The sequence below is a fragment of the Pezoporus occidentalis genome, unplaced genomic scaffold (genome assembly GCF_034315485.1).
Source record: "Pezoporus occidentalis ecotype Australia unplaced genomic scaffold, CSIRO_AGI_Poc_V1 ctg99, whole genome shotgun sequence".
Classification (NCBI taxonomy): Eukaryota; Metazoa; Chordata; class Aves; order Psittaciformes; family Psittacidae; genus Pezoporus; species Pezoporus occidentalis.
The window spans coordinates 1,290,629-1,309,125 of record NW_026916358.1 but is presented as its reverse complement, the minus strand read 5'-3'; the positions used below and the strand labels follow the sequence as shown (position 1 = coordinate 1,309,125).

Sequence of the window (18,497 nt, the reverse complement as noted above, 5' to 3'; positions counted from 1 at the left end):
ATTTTTGGTAGACTTACGTCATGATTAATACAAAAGTGCTCAGTGTACATTGAAGAGATTGCTGTGTAGTGAATAAAAATTTGTAGGTAATAGTTCAATTTCATTAGTTTACAAAGATCTTCACAGCAAAAAATCCACTCTGTCTTCACTCTTTATATCATTATTGTTATTATATAAAATTGATAGTCTGGACAAAGATAAATAATTGCTTCAGTGATATTTAAAGCACAGTAAAAACTGGTGGTAATATATAAAAGCTGCTGTGCCATGCGCATCTGTCATCTGCCATCCTTAACCCTCACTCATAACAGCATTAACTTTTCATTGAATCGCTGATTGACTGAGTGCATGGAATTGTCTTTTAATTATGTTTAAGCTTATCCTACTGCATATTGAGAAACAATTTTAAATACTTCATTTGAAACTGGAATGCAGCGTGTTTAGGCAAATATCATGACTGTTCTCTCTTGTCTTCTAAGGACCAGAGCTAAGATGTGTAGCTCTTGTTGACGTTTCAGTGCATGCAACCTTCTAATGTCATGTAGATCACCCTGAATTTCTCCAGCCATTATCTATTTGGCATGTTATGAGATTCCTTTTCCAAAACACTTTCTGTTATTTTTCCATTGTGTGACGCTCCAGGCTGAAGCACACTAATGGCATTACATAAAATTACTCTGCTTGTGTTCAGTCTGGTAATCCTGACAAAACTGGTGTCATGTGACGTACCCAGTGTTACACGTTATGCTTTTCTCCATTAGAAGAACTCAAAAACGCTCTTACATGTGTTCTGCTACAAAATAACCACTTCAGTGATGAACCCTGAAATTCACACTGTATAGACCTCATTTCCTATCGTAGTCCAAGCAGTGCTTGCAAATTGATAGATTTTCTGACTTTTATTAAATGCAATTTCATTTAAAAACCACACAACACAGAAGTAAAATCTCTGACTTAAGTTTTTGTTTGTATGTGCTGAGGATAATGTTGAAGAAATTGTAAAAATTTCTCAGAAAGTGGTAAGCTCTTTTGAAGCCTCCTTTTGGGTTGAAACAAAGACTTTTATTACTGAAAAATTACTAAGTGAGATGAGACACAGAGCTTGTGAATCCCTGCTAGTCACCTTCCTGACTTACAGGAAACTTTACGCACTTTCAGTCCTGTTTTACAATTACAGGGGACCCTCCATCACTACAGACTGTGACAAATACTCACAGTGGTTATGTTTTGATAGCTGAGAGTAGGAAGAAAAATACATTGTGTTTTTTTTTTCTGATTTTCTGGATGGGTGGAAAAGAGCAATTTCTGACAAGCACAGTGCTATTAAGTTTCCGAAAGTGTATTTTAATGCCGGGTACTGAAGTGCCTTGCCGCACACTTTGCTGCATTGATCTCCCTCTAAGAATTTGCTCAGATGCTTGAGTAACTGGATTTTCATCGTGCTAACGACTTTCTTCTTGTCATAAATTACATTGTGAGCGATTTAACAGCTCATTGCAGCCGTGGAGACTCACAGCAGGCGCTGGGAGTGCCTCTTCCTTTGCACAGCACACGGCAGGTGGCGGCTGTCGGGGCAGGGTGAGTTTGAAGGAAGCTGTAGGGAAGCCGGTGAGCTTGTGGCAGACATCCCTTAGGTGTGATCGAGTGATAAAGGAAATGTGGTGCCCTTCGGGAGGGTGTGTACCTACGAGAAACAGGAAGCCGAGCAGCGGCTGCCTGCCTGCCTGCCTGCAGAGGTTGGTAGCCCCGGCGGGTGCAGGTGTGCCGACACGCCGCTCAGCCTCTTCTCTCCAGGCATCTTGGCAGGCAACGCTCCTCAGCAGCAACATCTGGAAGAGGCGGGGAAGAGGGGGGGGAAGAAACCCAACCCAAAGCCAAAACACACCACCACCACCCCCCCCCCTTAAGAAAAACAGCCCTCCAGGTAGAGAAATATGATGGCCTTGCAGCTGAAAGAGTTGTCACAGTCAGGTCTGTACAGGAGGAGACGCGATCGCCCTGATAGCGTGGGACTGCCCGGGTCGCACGAAGAGAAGCTGAGGTGAGTGAGAATTGACGAGTACCGCCGGAGCGCTGAGCCCCTCTCAGCGGAGTGATTGATTCGGTGGCTTTAGCAAACAGAATGCAGACACAGCTCTCGAAAGTCACTGCAAAGCACATGGATTGAGAAGCAGTCGCAAAGCCCTATGAAAAAACAACCCAGCTGAGAGATAACAGGGGCCATATGGTGACCTTGTAGGTTTTGGTGATGGTGAGACTCCCTTCCCTGGCTCTGGGAAAGGCAGTGTTAGCTGGTGTTTGCTTCTGAACCCGTTCTGACAGCCAGCACTTGCAAGTAAATAACTTTCCGCAGCCTAACAACTTTGCTAGGTCTGGTTTGAAGTCAGTTTTGGGTCGTTCAGGTGCTGTGGTTGTGCAGCTTCTTGGGGGTCCTGGTGCAGCCCCTCCGCTTGGCTGGTTTTGTGGAAGGGCTGGGGAAGCTGCTGGGCTCTGGCTTTCTTCATGGGGGGTTCTTTGTTGTGGAAAGGGCTTTAGACAAAAGAATGCAGCAGGACCACTTAGCCTGACCTTATCCAGGAAGGGTGACCAAAAATCGGAAATCCATTTAACATCCAGGGTTATCTTTCTGATGCTGCCTGCCTTTTGAAAGGGTAACAGCACATTTTCAAAAAATCTCTGTTTGGAGCGGGGAGATTGAAGAATTGTTGGTAACCTGAGCAAGCGCAGACACCAGACAAGAACGTTAAAATGCAAAGGTGTTTTTCTAAGTGTGCTCGGTGTGAAAGCAATCTGTCCTGCTTCCAGCTCCTCAGAAAAAGATCATTGTGTAAACGCTAACCAAAGCCTCCGTGGAGAGGAAGTACTTCCTATCTCCTAATACCTGTTCTCTAGTTGTATTTTTAGATTATTTTTGGTTGTTAGTGTTTGTGCATTGGATTGGAGTGCTGTGTAATATGAAGGGGTTTTGTTATTGTGCTTTCATTACCCAAGTTATCAGTTTCAGAAGGATGGGTATTCAAATTTGGGGGATTTAACCTTTTGTTATAACTCAGCACTTCAGTTAGAAATTATTGTGTAGGATTGTAACCTACTGAGATTCTTTGCCATGAGGTATCAGAAATACTGGGTCAGTTCTAGGAATATGTTAACTTGTGGGTCTGATAGGTGAGATTGGTGTTTATTTATAGTATTAATAACTAATTGATTTCCTAGATAGATTTCATATAGCATTAGTAGTCTATATTATATTGGTATGATTATATAGATAGAGGATTACTCAGTGGAGTACAGAGTGGATGTACAGAGATTCTTGACATTTTTGTGTTTACTTTCTCATATACAAAACCTTCAGTGAGGAAGAACAGATACTTTTAGGGAAGAGACAGCTGCTTTTTAAAGAAAAATCAGTGCTAGTTTTCTATGGTTGTGTTGCTGTTCTCTTATTTGTATGCATGTCCAAGATGGGGATGAGGCTCTTACTGGGCTGGGTGGGGTGAAGGGGTTATCTGTACCAGTCTAGGTGTTTGATCCTCTCCTGAGCCTCTTCTGGTTAAAGATGAGAAGTATGTGAAACAGGGATGGGCCTTGAGAAATAAACAAGTTAGAGGAAATAGCAAATCAGGGGACTTATGAATCAGCTCAAGGCAGGGTAGTGGAGATAAAGATTAATAGAGCATTGAGTGAGATGATGCTCCTAGAGCAGAGAGACAACTGGTACCTGAAGACAGAGCTGCTTTTGTATTTGCTAAGAGCTTAACCTAGTTCTAATTCAAACTAAACCTTGCTCCTTCCTAACCCATTTTCTGACATTTCAGTGTGTTGCCAGGCAACCTTATTTGTCATTTTTACTGCATTCTCCATGACAAAAGGCTGTGGTATTGTAAATGCAAAATAATGACAGAATAACCAGGCAAAGAGCAGTCAGGAACAAGAGAAAAAGTTCTTTAGTTTTCTAAAACTTGAGACCTCCAGCTTTTCTTGTGTGCTCTCCCTGGTGACACTTAGGTGCCTGTCCTTAGCAGGTACTTTCAGAGTATCTAGAGTCCACAAGAAAGAGGAGGTTTGTTTCATGTCTGCTAAATACAGCTTGCCATCCTCCATGGCTTTGCAATTCCCTCCCATAGTTTCTCTCTTCAGTTCTTTGTTCTAGTTCCTTTATATTTTGTTTTACATACATATTAATCCACGTGTGTTAAATAGTGTCAGCCCTCGAGGAACAGTTCACTGAAAGCTGCTTTCTTGGTTCAGGTATCATATTTTTCTCATCCTGGGCCAAAATGTACTCAGGATGCCAATATCCTCAGGGTATCCTGTGAGAATTTCTGTATTTAAAAAAGAATTAAAATGAAAATCACCCTTTGTTAAAGTAATACATTGTATCTGCTGGGTTTCATTTTACAGCCTTTTGCACTTCAGCCCAGTATGGGATTTCTCTCTCTCCTGCCCTTTTTGAGGTCTTTGTCTCCTTTGGTAATAGTTTCCTGGGATCCAGGCTGGGATAGTCCTCTGTTAAGGCTCAAACCAGCAGTAAGTAGCAGACCCCCCTTTGCCTTGGCTGCAAGGTGCCTTGGACTGCCTCTGCTCTGCTGCTGCAAGCACCACTGTAATTGCAGCTCCTGGGTCCAGCCATCACAGCAGGAGCTGGACAATGCTCAGTAAGATGGGGATTTGTGTGCCCATAAACTGTGGCCAAGACAAAGCCAAATACTGGCAATCTCAGTGCTGCAAAGCAGCTCAGGGTGGGGCTTGGTGTCAAAATCCTGCCTTCGCTCTTTCCTGGGAACACCAGAGTAATTTGTACTTAAAATACCTGAGGTTACTTATAATGAAGAGACTGTGAAGCAATGCACTGGAACTCTTAAATGTGTACAGAGCATATGTTTATCATATAATGTATCACATACTTTTTATTTTCCAGGAACCAAAATTTCTTGAAACAATTATCTTTACAGTATAAAAACAATTTCCTGTGTTGACATAGCTTCATGATGGGTCATGTGCTGTGGGACTCTGAGCCTCACAACAGGAAGGCAAGCTTTAGCCTCTGCATCTGTGTCCACTGGTGTCACTTCAGCCAGAGGTTTGACCCCCATCATTGTCTTCTGGATCTGCTGTTCATTTTATGAGTAGTCAGTCTCTGTGCACACATCTCTGTGCACTCAGTCTTTTGCAGGAAGGACCATAGGAATATAGTTTGGCTCTTTCCATTAAGTTTTATAGGTTGTCAGGTTTCCATTTACAGTAGGAGTTCCTAAATAAATGTTTAAAAGTCTCTCCAGATGCCTCTTGCTCTAGCAAGTAGGTGCCAGGTCATCTTGAGAGGAACTCATCTCACACGACTGTGGCTGTCTGCAGGGCCTGATACACAAGCAGCAAAACTTACTTTAGTGCCTGGTTTTGCTCATTTTGCCCACCTGTCACTGTGGTTCCTTGTGATGCTGTGGAGTGAGTTCTATGTCTCGCTGCCTTGCTGCAGGTTACAGGCTGGTGCTTGGTGCTACCTCACCAGCTTTGGTTGCAGGTGGGTGAGTAGCTCAGCTATCCTACTGGCAGCAGTGAGGACCTGGTGGGGCTGGGAAGGACCACCAGAGCCCATCCGGTTGAGGAGAGTGAGGGCATTTCAAGGGAAGCTACCCATAGCCATAAATAGCAAGCCCTAAGCTCAGCTTTGTCTGGAGTAGGGGTCTCTCTTCACAGAATTTCAGAATAGTTGTGGTTGGAAGGGACCTCTGGGCATCATCCAGTCCAACCCCCCTGCCAAGGCAGGGCCACCTACAGCAGGTTGCACAGAATCATATTCAGGTGGCTTTTGAATATCTCTAGTGAAGGAGGCTCTACAACCTCCCTGGGCAGCCTGTCCCAGGTCCCCATCACTCTCAAAGTAAAGTAAGTCTTCTCCATATTCAGGTGGAACTTCCTATATTTCAGTTTGTGCCTGGTGTCCCTTATCCTGTTGCTGGGTACAGCTGAATAGAGTCTGGCCCCATCCTCATATGACACCTGCCTTTAAGATATTTGTGGCATTGATAACATCCCCTCTCTGTTGTTTCTCCTCCAGGCCAAACAGACCCAGCTTTGTCATTTGAATACCTTAAGCTAAGGCTCAACACAAAGTATTTGCCCAGTCCAAACGCCCAGCCTTTCCTCATAAGAGAGATGTTCCAGACCCCAGTCATCTTTGTGGCCCTCTGATGGACTCTCTGCAGTAGCTCCTTGTCTTGTACTGAGGAGCCCAGAACTGGACAGAGTACTCCAGCTGCAGCCTCACCAGGGTCAAGTAGAGGGGCAGGATCACCTCCCTTGGCCACACTCCTCCTGATGCACCCCAGGATACTATTGACCTTCTTGGTGACATTGCTGGCTCATGGTTAACTTGTTGTCTTCCATGACCCCCAGATCCTTCTCTGCAGAGCTGCTTTCCAGCAGGGCAGCCGCTAACCTGTACTGCTGCATGGCGTTCTTTCCTCCATGTGCCTAGAGATGACATCTGGGATGAGCTGCTCCATCACCTTTCCAGGGATGGAGGCTGAGTGGCCTGTAGTCTCCTGTGTCCTTCTTGCCATTTTTGAAGATTGGAGTAATGCTGGCTTTCCTGTAGGCACCTTTCCTGTTCTCCGTAACCTTTCAAAGGTGATGGTGAGTGACTTAGCAATAACATCTGCCAGCTCCCTCAGCAGTCATCAGTGCATCCCATCGGGGCCAGTGGATTTGTGTGCATGAAGTTTGCCTCAATGGTCTCAAACCCAGCCTTGGCCAAGGGAAGGTCTTTCTTTCTCTAGACTTCCTCTCTTGTCTCCAGGGTCTGGGATTCCTGAGGACTGGTCTTAGCAGTAAAGACTGAAGTGAAGGCATTAAGTAATGTAGCCTTCTGTGTATCCTTCATCATCAGGGCATCCACCTCTTTCAGCAGCAGGCTCACATTTTGCTAGATTTAATTCCAAATGGACCTTAGGCTTTCTCATCACATCTTTCCATACTCTGACAATGTTATTTTCCTCCTAAATGGACTGTTCCTTTTTCCATAAACTTACTTCCTTCTGTTGAGTTTTATCAGAAGGTACTTGCTCATCCATGCAGTCTCCTGCTGCCTTTGCTCCATTTCTTACTCATTCTCCCTGAGCTTGGAGGAAGTGATGCTTGAATATTAACTAGCTCTCTTGGACCCTACTTTCTCCCCCTACCTCTTAGAGCCCTATCCCATGGGATTCCTCCAGGTAGGTCCCTGAAGAGGCCAGAGTCTACTCTCCTGGAGTCCAGGGCTGTAACTCTGTTTATTGCCTTGCTTCCACCATGCAGGATCCTGAACTCCACCATTGCATGGTCACTGCAGCCAAGGGTACCCCCAGCCTTCACATCCCCAGCCAGTCCTTCTTTGTTAGTACAAGGTGCAACAGCACACTTCTCCTCTTTGACTCCTCCACCACCTGTGTAAAAAAGGTCACCATCAGTGCTTTGCAGGAACATCCTGGATTGTGTGTCTTTCCAGCAGATATCTGTGTTGTCTTTCCAAGAGATATCAGGGTGGTTGAAGTCCCCCATGAGAACCAGGGCCTGTGAGGCTGCTTCATGCTGTCCATAGAAGACCTTGTTGACTTCCTCTTCTGGATTTGGTGGTCTGTAGTAAACACCAACAGCTGTCACTTGTGTTAGCCTGTCCCTTAACTCTCACCCGTAAGTTTTTGACTTATTCTTCATCCATGCGTAGGCAGAGTTCAGTATGTTCCAGTTGTTCTCCTGTATCAAGAGCAACTCCACCACCTCACCTTGCTGGCCTGTCTTTCCTAAAGAGTACATAGCCACCCATGACAGCACTCCAGTCATGCCAGCCATCCCACCATGTCTCTGCAATTGCAATGAGATTGTGACCGCACACTGATCTCTTAATTCTTCCTGTTTATTCCCCGTGCTGAATGCATCAGTGTACAGGCATTTCAGAGAGGTAATCGAGCATGCAGGTTTCCTAGGTGGGGTGCAAGAGGATCCACCATGGCCATAACACACATCTTCCCCTGCTTGAGATAGGCTCACCAATGCATAGACCTTAACTACATGGGATGCTCCCCAGGTGCAGAGCTCAGAATGCAGGGGACTACCTGGCACCTTCATTTCTCCCCTGTCTGCAACAGTCATTGAACTAAGTGCAACCTGAGAAATCTTCTTGTCAGAGCAGAGGGGAAGCTATATTGATTTGGTGGGAGAAAAACGACATCTCTGATAAATCCTGTCCTGCCTTGTCTTTAGAAATTGCATGTAACAAGTTCTGACGGTGTGCTGAGCTATTCTTTCTCGCTTTTCTCAGCAAACAGGATGCAAAGGAAATTGTACACATACATTTATGATTAATCATTAGGAGTCACTTAACAATATGCTTGCTATTTTTGCTTTTTTCCCTTCTCATCCCATGGTCCTTGTAAAAATAGAATGAATCCTTTAAAAAAAAAATACACCATTAATTTCCAAAGCTCAGTACAAGGTAGTGGGAAAAGCAGGGGCAATTATATATTCTTTTTTTTTACAATTACAGTTAAAGTTCTTTTGATCATTGTTGTCCATAGCTCTCTTTTCTAAGTTCATGTGGGTTCAAATGTGATTAAAATTGTAGCTAAATTTTGAAGAGGTTAGTCTCAAGTTCTTACCAAACAGTAAATTTTTAGCATTTGCAGCAAATAAGCATTGGCAAGCTTCAGTCAGTGGCTGTCAGTTACTCAGCTGGTTCACTGCTCTGTTCTCTTGTGCAGAAAGCACTGTAGATGTTTTCTACATGAATAGGTTTGAAGTATCTGCTTTGTTTTGTTCTCCGCTGTTGAAGCTGATGGGTACATCTGCATGAATAGGTGCAGGCAATCTTATGCTGGGTCCGTTCAGGCTCCCAGCTGCCTTCGTGCTCTGACTCCAGGCTGGAAGGCATGTGGATATGCCCCAAAACTTAATGCACAAAGACTCCCTCGCAGATGAAATAGGAGACAAAAGCACATTCTTACGTCCCACTGAGCCTTGGGGGGATAAGCTCTGCACAGCTAAGCTCATAGGTGATATAAAATGAACAAATGAATAAAATCCCCCAAACATCGGCAATGCGGTAGAGCTGAGTGCCTCCCTTTCCTTATGAGATGCTGCATTTGGGACCTGTACGAGGTCACACATCTCAGCCTGCCATCAAAACCCCATGTGTAGCAGACATCTAAGTTGGGCAGATGTTTCCAGCCACAATTTCCCCCTGAAGATGTCCTGCTCTTCCTGGGAGGGGGAGAAGATGATGCTGGGCAGGGGCTGTCTGGGGAACCAGGGACCCTGTTGAGCTTTCAGATGTCGTAGAGTACTGAAAGCAGAAAGAAAAAAATCTGTCTGCACCTCCTTGAATTTTATTTCCACAGTAACATTTCTTAGTAGCATCACAAATGTTAATATTTATATAGCCACTTTCTGTAAGTATTTTTTTGTACTTGCTCACCATGCCAGTGTCAGCAGGTAAAGCAGTAATTATTCAATACATTGGTAACAAAAGTGACTAATATATTGAACCAGGAAGAGCTTGAAAATAAATGTTATGTCACAAAATAGTACACTTCTTCATTTGTTGCGGTTAGAAACTCCGCTGGAATAGTAGAGAGTTCGAACCCAGAAATACTCATTTGAACCACGTGCTTGGGAACTCTTGATTAAAAAGCACTTTGGCTCACCGGCTAGCTGCTCTAATTGAAGAGGGGATTTGTCCATGTAAACGTAACACTGATTTATTATTATTAATTATAATAACTTCCATCTAGCAAAAAAATGCTTCATGGTTATATTTAATATTGCAATACTTAGAATTTGCATTGAGCCTTAGCTTGAGATATCCAAATTACTAGAGGCTTTACTCTTCATTTGTGCTGTACTTCTCATTGCTCTAGGGGTTAAAATAACTCCCAAGGAATACACCCTTCTCTTCTTGCCTTTCCTCTCACCCCTTGTCTCCTGCATTGCATAACAATTCCTAAGTAATTTTGTTTGACTTGCTCACCTGTCTATCACTTCCCATGACTCCATATGACTGGAGGTGGCTGCTTGTGTAGCAGGAACTGCTGTTCCTTTTAGACTTGCCTCATTATAATAATCTATGATTTCATAAATTGTTAAGCTTTAATGATTATAGCAATTAGGATTTTAATTGCTTTCTCGCAAGACTAGCTGTCTGAAGATAAATTGTAGGTTTCTTTTTTTTTTCCTGCCTTTGCTTTCATGTGTTTTGATAACACCTAATCAGAGGTGTTCCCTACAGAAAATGTACTGTGATTGCTCGTTATTCTTCATTATAATTAAACATTGCTTGATGCAGTCTCTCACACTGAAGTGAAATTACACACAGAAGTATTCTGCAGAGGAGATAAAAACTAAATTATGTCAATGTCACTACTTAATAAAAATTACCAACTTGCAGGCACTGGGGAGAACAAGCTTAAAGGCTGTTAAATTTGGGTTCCCTTTCTGTCTGTTTTGTTTTACTGTGGTCTCTGGGCTGTTCTGCAAGATACAAAACAAACAGACATGGTGTCCTCGAGAGGACTGTGAGCTTTTTACATGATGCTCTCCAGACATGGGAACAGCTCCGGCTTGCCAAGTTGTGTTGCCTTTGATGGTGGTCAAAAGCTGATGTGTGTGGAGGGAGGTAGAAGGAAAGAGCGGGCCTTTTATGGGATTTCCCTTGGTTGCAACCCCAGTTTACCATCAGCTGTGGCTCAGGGACTTCCTACAGAGTTTACCAAGCACCAGTGGTGCTCTGAGTTTTCATGTGTATTATCTGATGCCCTAACGCACAGGACTGTGTGTTTTGGTTTTGCTTGATTTGATTTGTCATAGCAGCTTTAGTCATTATTCAGTTTGTATCTTTGTTATCTGCCAGCTTTGTAGAAACTTCAGATTGTAGGTAGTTCCTGGTAGCATTCTGAAATGGTGGTTTCATGTATGACACTCTGTGAACAGTGATTCTGGATGACACTGCTCAGCTTTGCCAGCAGATCGTAAGTTATCCTGCGATAAATTACCCAATCCTGGGTCTTTATATATCAAGGAGATGAAACTTCATGAGCCTTTTGTCCAACAAGAGAAATGTGGTGTATGACTTTTATGAAGTATTTCCCTATAGATTTTCTGCTTTTTTTGTCTGCTCTGATGGCCATGGTAGACCTAGAAGAAAATTAATTACAAACTGTCAGCTATTGGCCTCAAAGGCAGTAGCATACTGGTAGAGCAGACACAGCCAGCAACACCTGCAGCATTTCTCAGCTGTGCCTTTTTAAATGAAAGATTCAAAAGATTCAAGCTGTTCCAGCAATGAATGAATGAACGAACGAAGGTGAAGTGGATGTGAAATGGCATTTGTCTTTGCCAGTATGTTAAATCTGTGAACGCCACACTCTTCATAGAGCGTAAAGTTCCTGATCCCCGGTTGAGTGTACCTCTTGAGCTCTATTTCTATTCAGCTATTGGAAGAATATTACCCACTCAGACTCATGACTCAAAGCTGCTGTGCCCAGTCCCCTTCTTGTTCCTGTATGGAAAGTTTGCATTGAAAGTTGTTTGAATTGCTTGATATTTGGCTTTTCAGTTGTTGTCTGGCACGTTTCTCCTCACTGACCTCAGAAATTGAAGCATATGCTATATTATATTTCTGATATATTAAAAAATCTGCTTCTTTTATATGTATTAAAAGGACATGGTAGCAGTCCAATTTCAGGATAGGTTATCTCCATGAGTTACCAGGTTGCGGGTCATGAATTTTGCCTGAAGTGTACAAGTAATTGCTTAGTTTTAAACTACATTCCTTTCAAAAGCTAATTCTCAAATTACTGGCTGCCCTTATTTAGCAAAAGGGGAAGGAGGTTTGGCAGGACTTGAACCCCTGTGGTCCAAAGCAGAAAACCCCATCCTTTTCCCTTTGGTTCTGTTCTGCCAAGCAAATAACCTGCACCGCTCCTTCAGATAATTCCAGCAACATGCTGTTGCATGGGATTACTTCTACATCTTCCCTCACAAGTCTTACATGTAATAAGCATTCACTCCTGCTTTACTCATTCAGGATTAGTTAGTTGTTGGGGTGAAAAACGTTACTTTAAAAAACCTTGTAATAGTTACCAAAGCCTTTGGTTTGGAAAATGTGTGGAAGTTTTGCTTTGCACTAACTGAAATTCATTCATGCTTACTTGATAGGCCTGCTACTAGTATTGAATAGCTGATAAAGTGCAAGATGAAGACCTTCAATTTGTATTACCCAGAATGTTAAGACCATCATAATGAAATATGAAATCAATGCTATTTTGCACTAGCTTTATTTGTCGATACATTAATCATGCTTGACTCTTAGGAACATAAATTGCTTCTAGTTATTCTCTTTTGGCTGTTGAATATTATAGCCATTATTTAATCCCACAGTGTTAAGTGCAGGTGGCTCACCTGTCTGCCATCCTCTGCTAGTTTTAAAGCTTGGTAATGCTGCAGTGACTGTAGGAAGAGAAAAATGAGAAACCAAAACCTGGAATGACTAATAATTACAATTTAATATGTGTGTGTGAGAGAAGAGCAACAGCTGAAGAGATGTTTTCTTTACCACATTCTGCTTCTGCCCAAAACAAATTAATTCAGGCAATGAAAAGCTTTGCACTTCCTCTACAGCAGAGAAAAATAAACTTGATAAAGGTAAAAATGGTTCAAGAGGTTACATTGCTTGCAATGGAGATTAATAGTAATACTCAAGAGGAAACTTGGAAGTGACGTGCTGGTTAGTAAAGCTGTAGCTCAGTCCTTAGTATGGTGTCTCCAGCGGGGATGTTGCTATAACAAGGATGTGAGCCGGGAAGCCTGGTGTTGCAGTTAACTGTACCCTACAAGGAACTGTGTGGACATACTGGAAACCTCTCCTGGTAGCTGGGGTGTTATGTTGAGTCATGGTATTAATTATAGCTCCTGGATAAACCTCTCATGTCATGGTGTTTGGCTTGTGAAAATACTAGTTCTAGATAGCATGGGCAAATGGCTAAGGCAGGAGCAAACACTGGCATTTGCCATTACATTAAGGATTAGGTGAAGGATTTTTGATGGATTTCAGTAACAGATGACATAGACTGGATATTGGTGTTAGGAAACAGTTAATCTGAAGACGATAGGTATCTGTAGAGAGCAATAAGGTTCCCCCTGAGCCTTCTCTTCTCCAGGCTAAACACCCCCAGTTCCCTCAGCCATTCCTCATAAGGCTTGTTTGCCAGACCGTTCACCTTGCTGCCCTACTCTGGACCCGCTCCAGTGACTCAATGTCTCTCTTGCAGTGAGAGGCCCAGAACTGAACACAGTATTCGAGGTGCAGCCTCACCAGCGCCAAGTACAAGGGGGCAGTTGCTTCCCTGGTCCTGCTGGCTGTGCTATTTCTGAAACAGGCCAGGATGCTTTTTTCCTGAAATGTCAGAAAATGCAATCTCAAACATTTTTCCATATTTGAATTTTAAATCTGATCCTTAATGAAGGGAGAAATGAGCACATGTACACTGAGTTACAATTTACTTGCAGTTGCCTGATTATACTCTCCTGTGCCCCCCTTGACTTTCCAGTGTTTTTATTTCTACCAGGATAAATACTGTTCTGCTCAAACACTTCCAGATTTTAGAACTGAATGATCTTGGTGTTGTGTTCACTGTGTGCATGTACAAACAGAAGGATGCTTTCGAGCATGGTGGGCCTGATCTTGTCTTGCTGGTCTTGAAGAGCTGGTTCTTTTCAGTTCTTTTCACACATTTGCTGTGCAGCCCCTAGTATTGAGTAGCTGACCTTGTTCATTAGTCTTAAATTGGAAATGGGATACAAATGTTGTTATATGAAATGCACCTTTAAAATGTATTGAGTTGGAAGAGTTTGAATACAGTATAGTCACAATAGTGAAGTATACATAAAGTCAACTACATAAGGTGAGTATTTTAGGAATGACTGACAGCATGCTGTATCTCATGCAGTACAAATTTATTAGAGTTCTTGTGAGCTGCTTACATGTGATGGGGTGTCCCCTTGTTGTTTTGCTTTTCCTGTCTGCAGAGGAAAAACTGGGGCGGGGGGGAGAAAGGGCTGTTTTAAAAAGTATCAAATGTCTGTACACAGAAGTAATTTCTTGTTTTACAAGAAGCATGGCTTCATTTGGTAATGTCTGTAACCAGCAGGAAGAAAATCCCATAGTTTTTTTGTAAATATTGCTTACAACAGGAAAGTACTCTTGTTAAATATTCTGTCAGACTGATTTTTTCACTGTGCTTGTGTGGCTGATAAAACATGGTGTGGGAAGGTGCCGCTTACCTGTTCATTCCAGTTACGTTCATTTCCTTATGGAGAGATGGAATGTTAACCATCTCTTGTTTGCAGAGACCAAAGCATTTTTGGACATGTTTATACTAGAATAAATTTATATTGAAGTATATGAAACAGCCAGAGTTGCCTTTTTGTTTGCTATGTTGAAACTCACACCACATAAGCTTAATTATCCTCTTAGTGCCAAAGACTAAAGGTTGAAACTTTCAGGAGCACTCAGAATTCACCTTGTTTTTTTATTGCAGTGGTTTCAAGGTGGTTTTCCATCCTTCTTAATAGAAACAGAAGTTAGAGCAGTGCTGGGCACATGTAAAAAACCTACTGGTAATGTGCATTTTATCATAGAAAATACTGATATTTTTTCAGATTGCCTTAGGAGACCAGCTTAACACAGAAATTGTTAAGAGATAAACCGTGACAGCAACCAGAACCCAAGAGTGTTTTTCATTTCAATTGAAAGAAGACACAAAAAGTCAATTAGTGCTTAAAGAATTTGGTGCAGAAATCAGTGCAGGGGTCTGCAAGTCCACACGTATTTTGCAGTAAAGCTCTGTCCTAGTTGTTCTGTATTTTGCATGTGAGGGCCATTGCATAGCATGTGCGTTAGACGATGTTAGAATGAAATCACCGTTAACCTATGCGGGAAGGGAAGGGATGCGTTCTGATTACTTATCCCCCCCACATAACCCAAAGGGGCACGTGGCCTCCAGACAGTGCCAGTGACGCAGTGATATTTCATGGTGGCACAAGTAGGTTGCCAAGCAGCAGCTGCTTCTGCCAAGCACCTTGTTTGGAGCTGTGACTGCTTAGCACGTCTATTTGTGGCACGGAGTGAAGCACTCAGAGGGGCTGGCCAGGCACCGAGCCTTCTCTGTAAGAGTCCCCATCTGCCTCTGGCAGCCGCCGGCATGGGCAGCTGGATTTGAAAGCTGTCCCGTGAAAGCAGTGTGTGAGCTGGGCAGCAGTCATCCATCGGTGATGGTGAAGCAGTGTGGCTATTTTTGCTGTTGTTTTCCAAAGCTCTTCTCCGTAGCTGCAGTTGAACGCTTCCTCTCCCCTCTTCTGCCGTTTCCTTTAGCACCTTCCCCACCTTCAGCTTTAGCTTTTGATACAATCCTCAGTGTGCCAGGAGGAGCCTTTGTCTCCTTCCTTCCTAATTACCTTTTCCAGTTAAATACTCAACTTCTCCCTTTTCTGTTCTCCTTATCACTGCTTCCTTAACAGTAGGCTGGTAGGTTTTGTCCCAGATCCCAGGACTGCCCTTGGGAAACTGCTGCCACAAATCAGCAACCCCCTACACACTTCTTGCTCCCTATGGATGGCTTCACCTCAGAGTAACCTAGAATTCCCTAATGAGAATGTCATGCATTTTTAGCAGTGTATTTCAGGTCTCAGCACCGTGCCTCCAGCAAAATGACAGAAAAGAGGAGCATGGCCAGCTGCTCTGGATTTGTGGATTACCAGACTTTCACAGCAGAAACTGCATTTTGCTTCAATAGCACAAAGGCCCATTTTAAACTCCTGGAAAACTTCTCTTTTGCTTAATCAAAACCAAATGGTGACTAATTCCACCAGCAGCAATGCCAATACGCTTCAAGGACCAGGCAGCTTCTACTTAATGCATATATGGAGTCCTAGTACCATGAAGGACTACTTCTTGAAAAAAGCTAGGAAGATTAAACCAGGCTTTTTGGATGGACATCTTATTACACTGACTTACTGTATTACTTGCTTTGCTGCAGCCATGCAGAAGACTGCAGAGTGGCAAGCCAAAGAAGCAGGCAAGTATTTTCCTGTTGACCACAAAAGACACAAGGCAGCAGAAGTGGCTTCCAGTCACCTTGGTAGCCTGTGGAGTGTAGGTTACTTCAAGGACTGAAGTCATCCACCAGGACAAAGAAACTCTTCAGGGCTCTCTGATTCACAGCAGCAGCCTCCCAGGAGAATTGCCTGCAATGCGAGACAAAATACAAGAAAACAATTGAGGAAATGGTCAGTGACAAGGGGAAGAGGCAGATTGACCTGCTGGTTCTTATCTTAGTGGCTTGGTGCACCTGCACTAGCCTTGGATGAATCAGTATGATTAGTCCATTGCAGTCAGTCTCCCTAGAATTTGTCATACCCAAAGAAGCTCGGCATTGGCCTGTGCAGGACATGTTGGGAGGCAGGATGGAGAATAAGAGCCTGCATCACTATGTCTGCATCTCTGTTGGCAAACATCGCTCTTTCTTGTGCTCCAGAGGACGCAGCCACCTTTCTTCCAGCACTGTTTCCTGTCATGGTGCTCTGACGAGGTCATTGTGGCCTAGGGCTAAAACCTGAGCACTGCTTGATCTGGGGCTTGCTCCATGACAGATAAAATAGGGCTTGAGCTCCAGCCAAGTGATGTCAGTGGTGAGGGTGCAGCCTCCTCAGCCTGTTACAGCTTGTGACTGCCGGCAGCTCTGTGCAAGATGGGTAATCACACCTACAGACAGGTAAATAAGAAGGGTCATGCTGCCTGGACCCCACATACATGGGGGAATAGCTTGCCCAGGAGTTGCTTCCTGCTGAGAAGTGAATGAAAGACGCCTGACCAAACCTATCCCGTAAATCAGGCAGCCGCAGAAGTGTGGTGCTGTGTTGGCCATGCTGCAGGAAGACGGCTATGTGCAAGCCCAGGCCTGTGTGGAGAGTGGCATGGGTGCTGCTGTGGTCTTACTGAGCAAGCTGTCCCAGCTGGTGGTGACAGGTACAGCCTAAAACCTTCATAAACCAGACCCTCTGCAGCAAGATCTGGGAAGGTGAAGGCATGTGAAGTAGAAGACTTGACTGGAGTTTTTGTCATCTCCTTTGTCATCTCTTAGGTAACAAGTGATAGAGGATGAGAGGAAATGGCCTCACGTTGTTCCAGGAGAGGTTTAGATTAGGTATTGGGAAAAATATCTTCACCAAAGGGGGTGTCAAGCACTGGAACAGGCTGCCCACTGAAGTGATGGAGTCACCACCCCTGGAGTTACTTAAAAGATGTGTAGATGTGGCATTTAGGGTCATGTTTTAATGGCACTTGGTGGTGCTGGGTTAACAGTTGGACTTGATGACTTTAAAGGTGTTTCCCAACCTAAATGATTCTATGATTCAGTGGTCTTCTAGTCCTTATTTCTCTACTTGTTCCCTGTGTTCATCTCCGTCCTGTCCTACTCTGCTTTCTCATGCCCCTTTGCAGACTAGCAGATTCTTCAGATAACAACATGCTGTGTGTCATGAGCACAAAGTGCATGCAGTTCTGCAGTTCAGCTGACTGCTAACCAGGCTGAGTCAGTTCAATCCAAGGGACGGTTACTTAGGGTGGCTTCCCAAAAGCCTGCTTTGTCTGCAGTTAGGAGTTGCAGGAAGCTGAGTGTCCCATGTCTGCTGCAAGTGCTGCGCTTCAAGTAGGGAGAGCGTTCAGGAGTGTGATTATTAGCTGCAGATCTTCAGCTAATTGACACTGCCTTCCCTAGTAAGCAGTGCACAACAGGGTTTTAAAATAGAATGTAGCCATGAAATAATTGCAACATTAGGAGAGCGTTCTGTGGTGAAGGAATGATTAATTTCAGTTCTTTCTTCCTGGTTTTGCTCTCTTTGTTCCCTGATATCCACAGTAAATTACTTCAGTACGTGTTCTTATATTAGATAATTGTTCTAAACCCAGCACATCACTGGAAATCAAGCTTCATTCTTCCTCTGTCATATATTGCCCTTTATAGCATACCTGGCAGTTCGGTTAATGGCCTATGAAGCACAACAGAAACCAGACAATCCATCTGTACCTACCTCTTCCCTGAAGTACGGACAAGAAGAAAGTTGCCTATAGATAAATCCAGCACATATGATTTAGAAGAAGCAAGTGGAACATGAAAGTCCATAAAATACTGTTGGAATCTGCCACCATAAAATACTGTTGGAATCTGCCTCTGTCCCCACCCCCGCCCAAGCAGAAGGTAGTTGCAGACAAGTTTGGTAGTGAACAAATTTGCTCCTGTAGGTTACTCACACCATAGCTCTCCTGGGCTGCTTCTGTTAGCAGCCGCCAGTGAAAGCCCCTTTCCAGCATCCAAGTTTGCATGAGGGCCTGGCAGGGGAATGTGCTCCTCCGCTTGCAGGCAGCGTCAGTAAATCACAGCATGACGGGCTCACCGCCCCGCCACTGA

At 43.8% G+C, this 18,497-nt stretch overlaps 1 protein-coding gene and 1 long non-coding RNA gene across 6 annotated transcripts in view; one reads left to right on the top strand and one right to left on the bottom strand.

Annotated features, from left to right (window-relative positions):
* Positions 1–18,497, top strand: part of LIMS1 (LIM zinc finger domain containing 1) — a 75,672-nt gene that overhangs the window by 36,203 nt on the left and 20,972 nt on the right. Inside the window, exon 1 of one of the 5 annotated variants that reach the window (XM_062606979.1) lies at positions 1,625–2,041. The exons of 3 other annotated variants lie outside the window; for them this stretch is intronic. In XM_062606979.1, coding sequence (XP_062462963.1) covers positions 1,935–2,041 — 107 coding nt within the window. In that variant the 5' untranslated portion in view covers positions 1,625–1,934. Of the gene's footprint in view, positions 1–1,624; positions 2,042–18,497 lie in introns of those variants that run through there. One more of the 5 variants, XM_062606980.1, reaches the window with a different exon arrangement.
* LOC134157729 (uncharacterized) lies at positions 11,070–18,462 on the bottom strand. The gene is made up of 3 exons (XR_009962442.1): positions 18,341–18,462; positions 16,046–16,275; positions 11,070–11,166 (listed from the first exon to the last, which is right to left on the bottom strand). It is a non-coding gene; the product is annotated as an uncharacterized LOC134157729 (long non-coding RNA).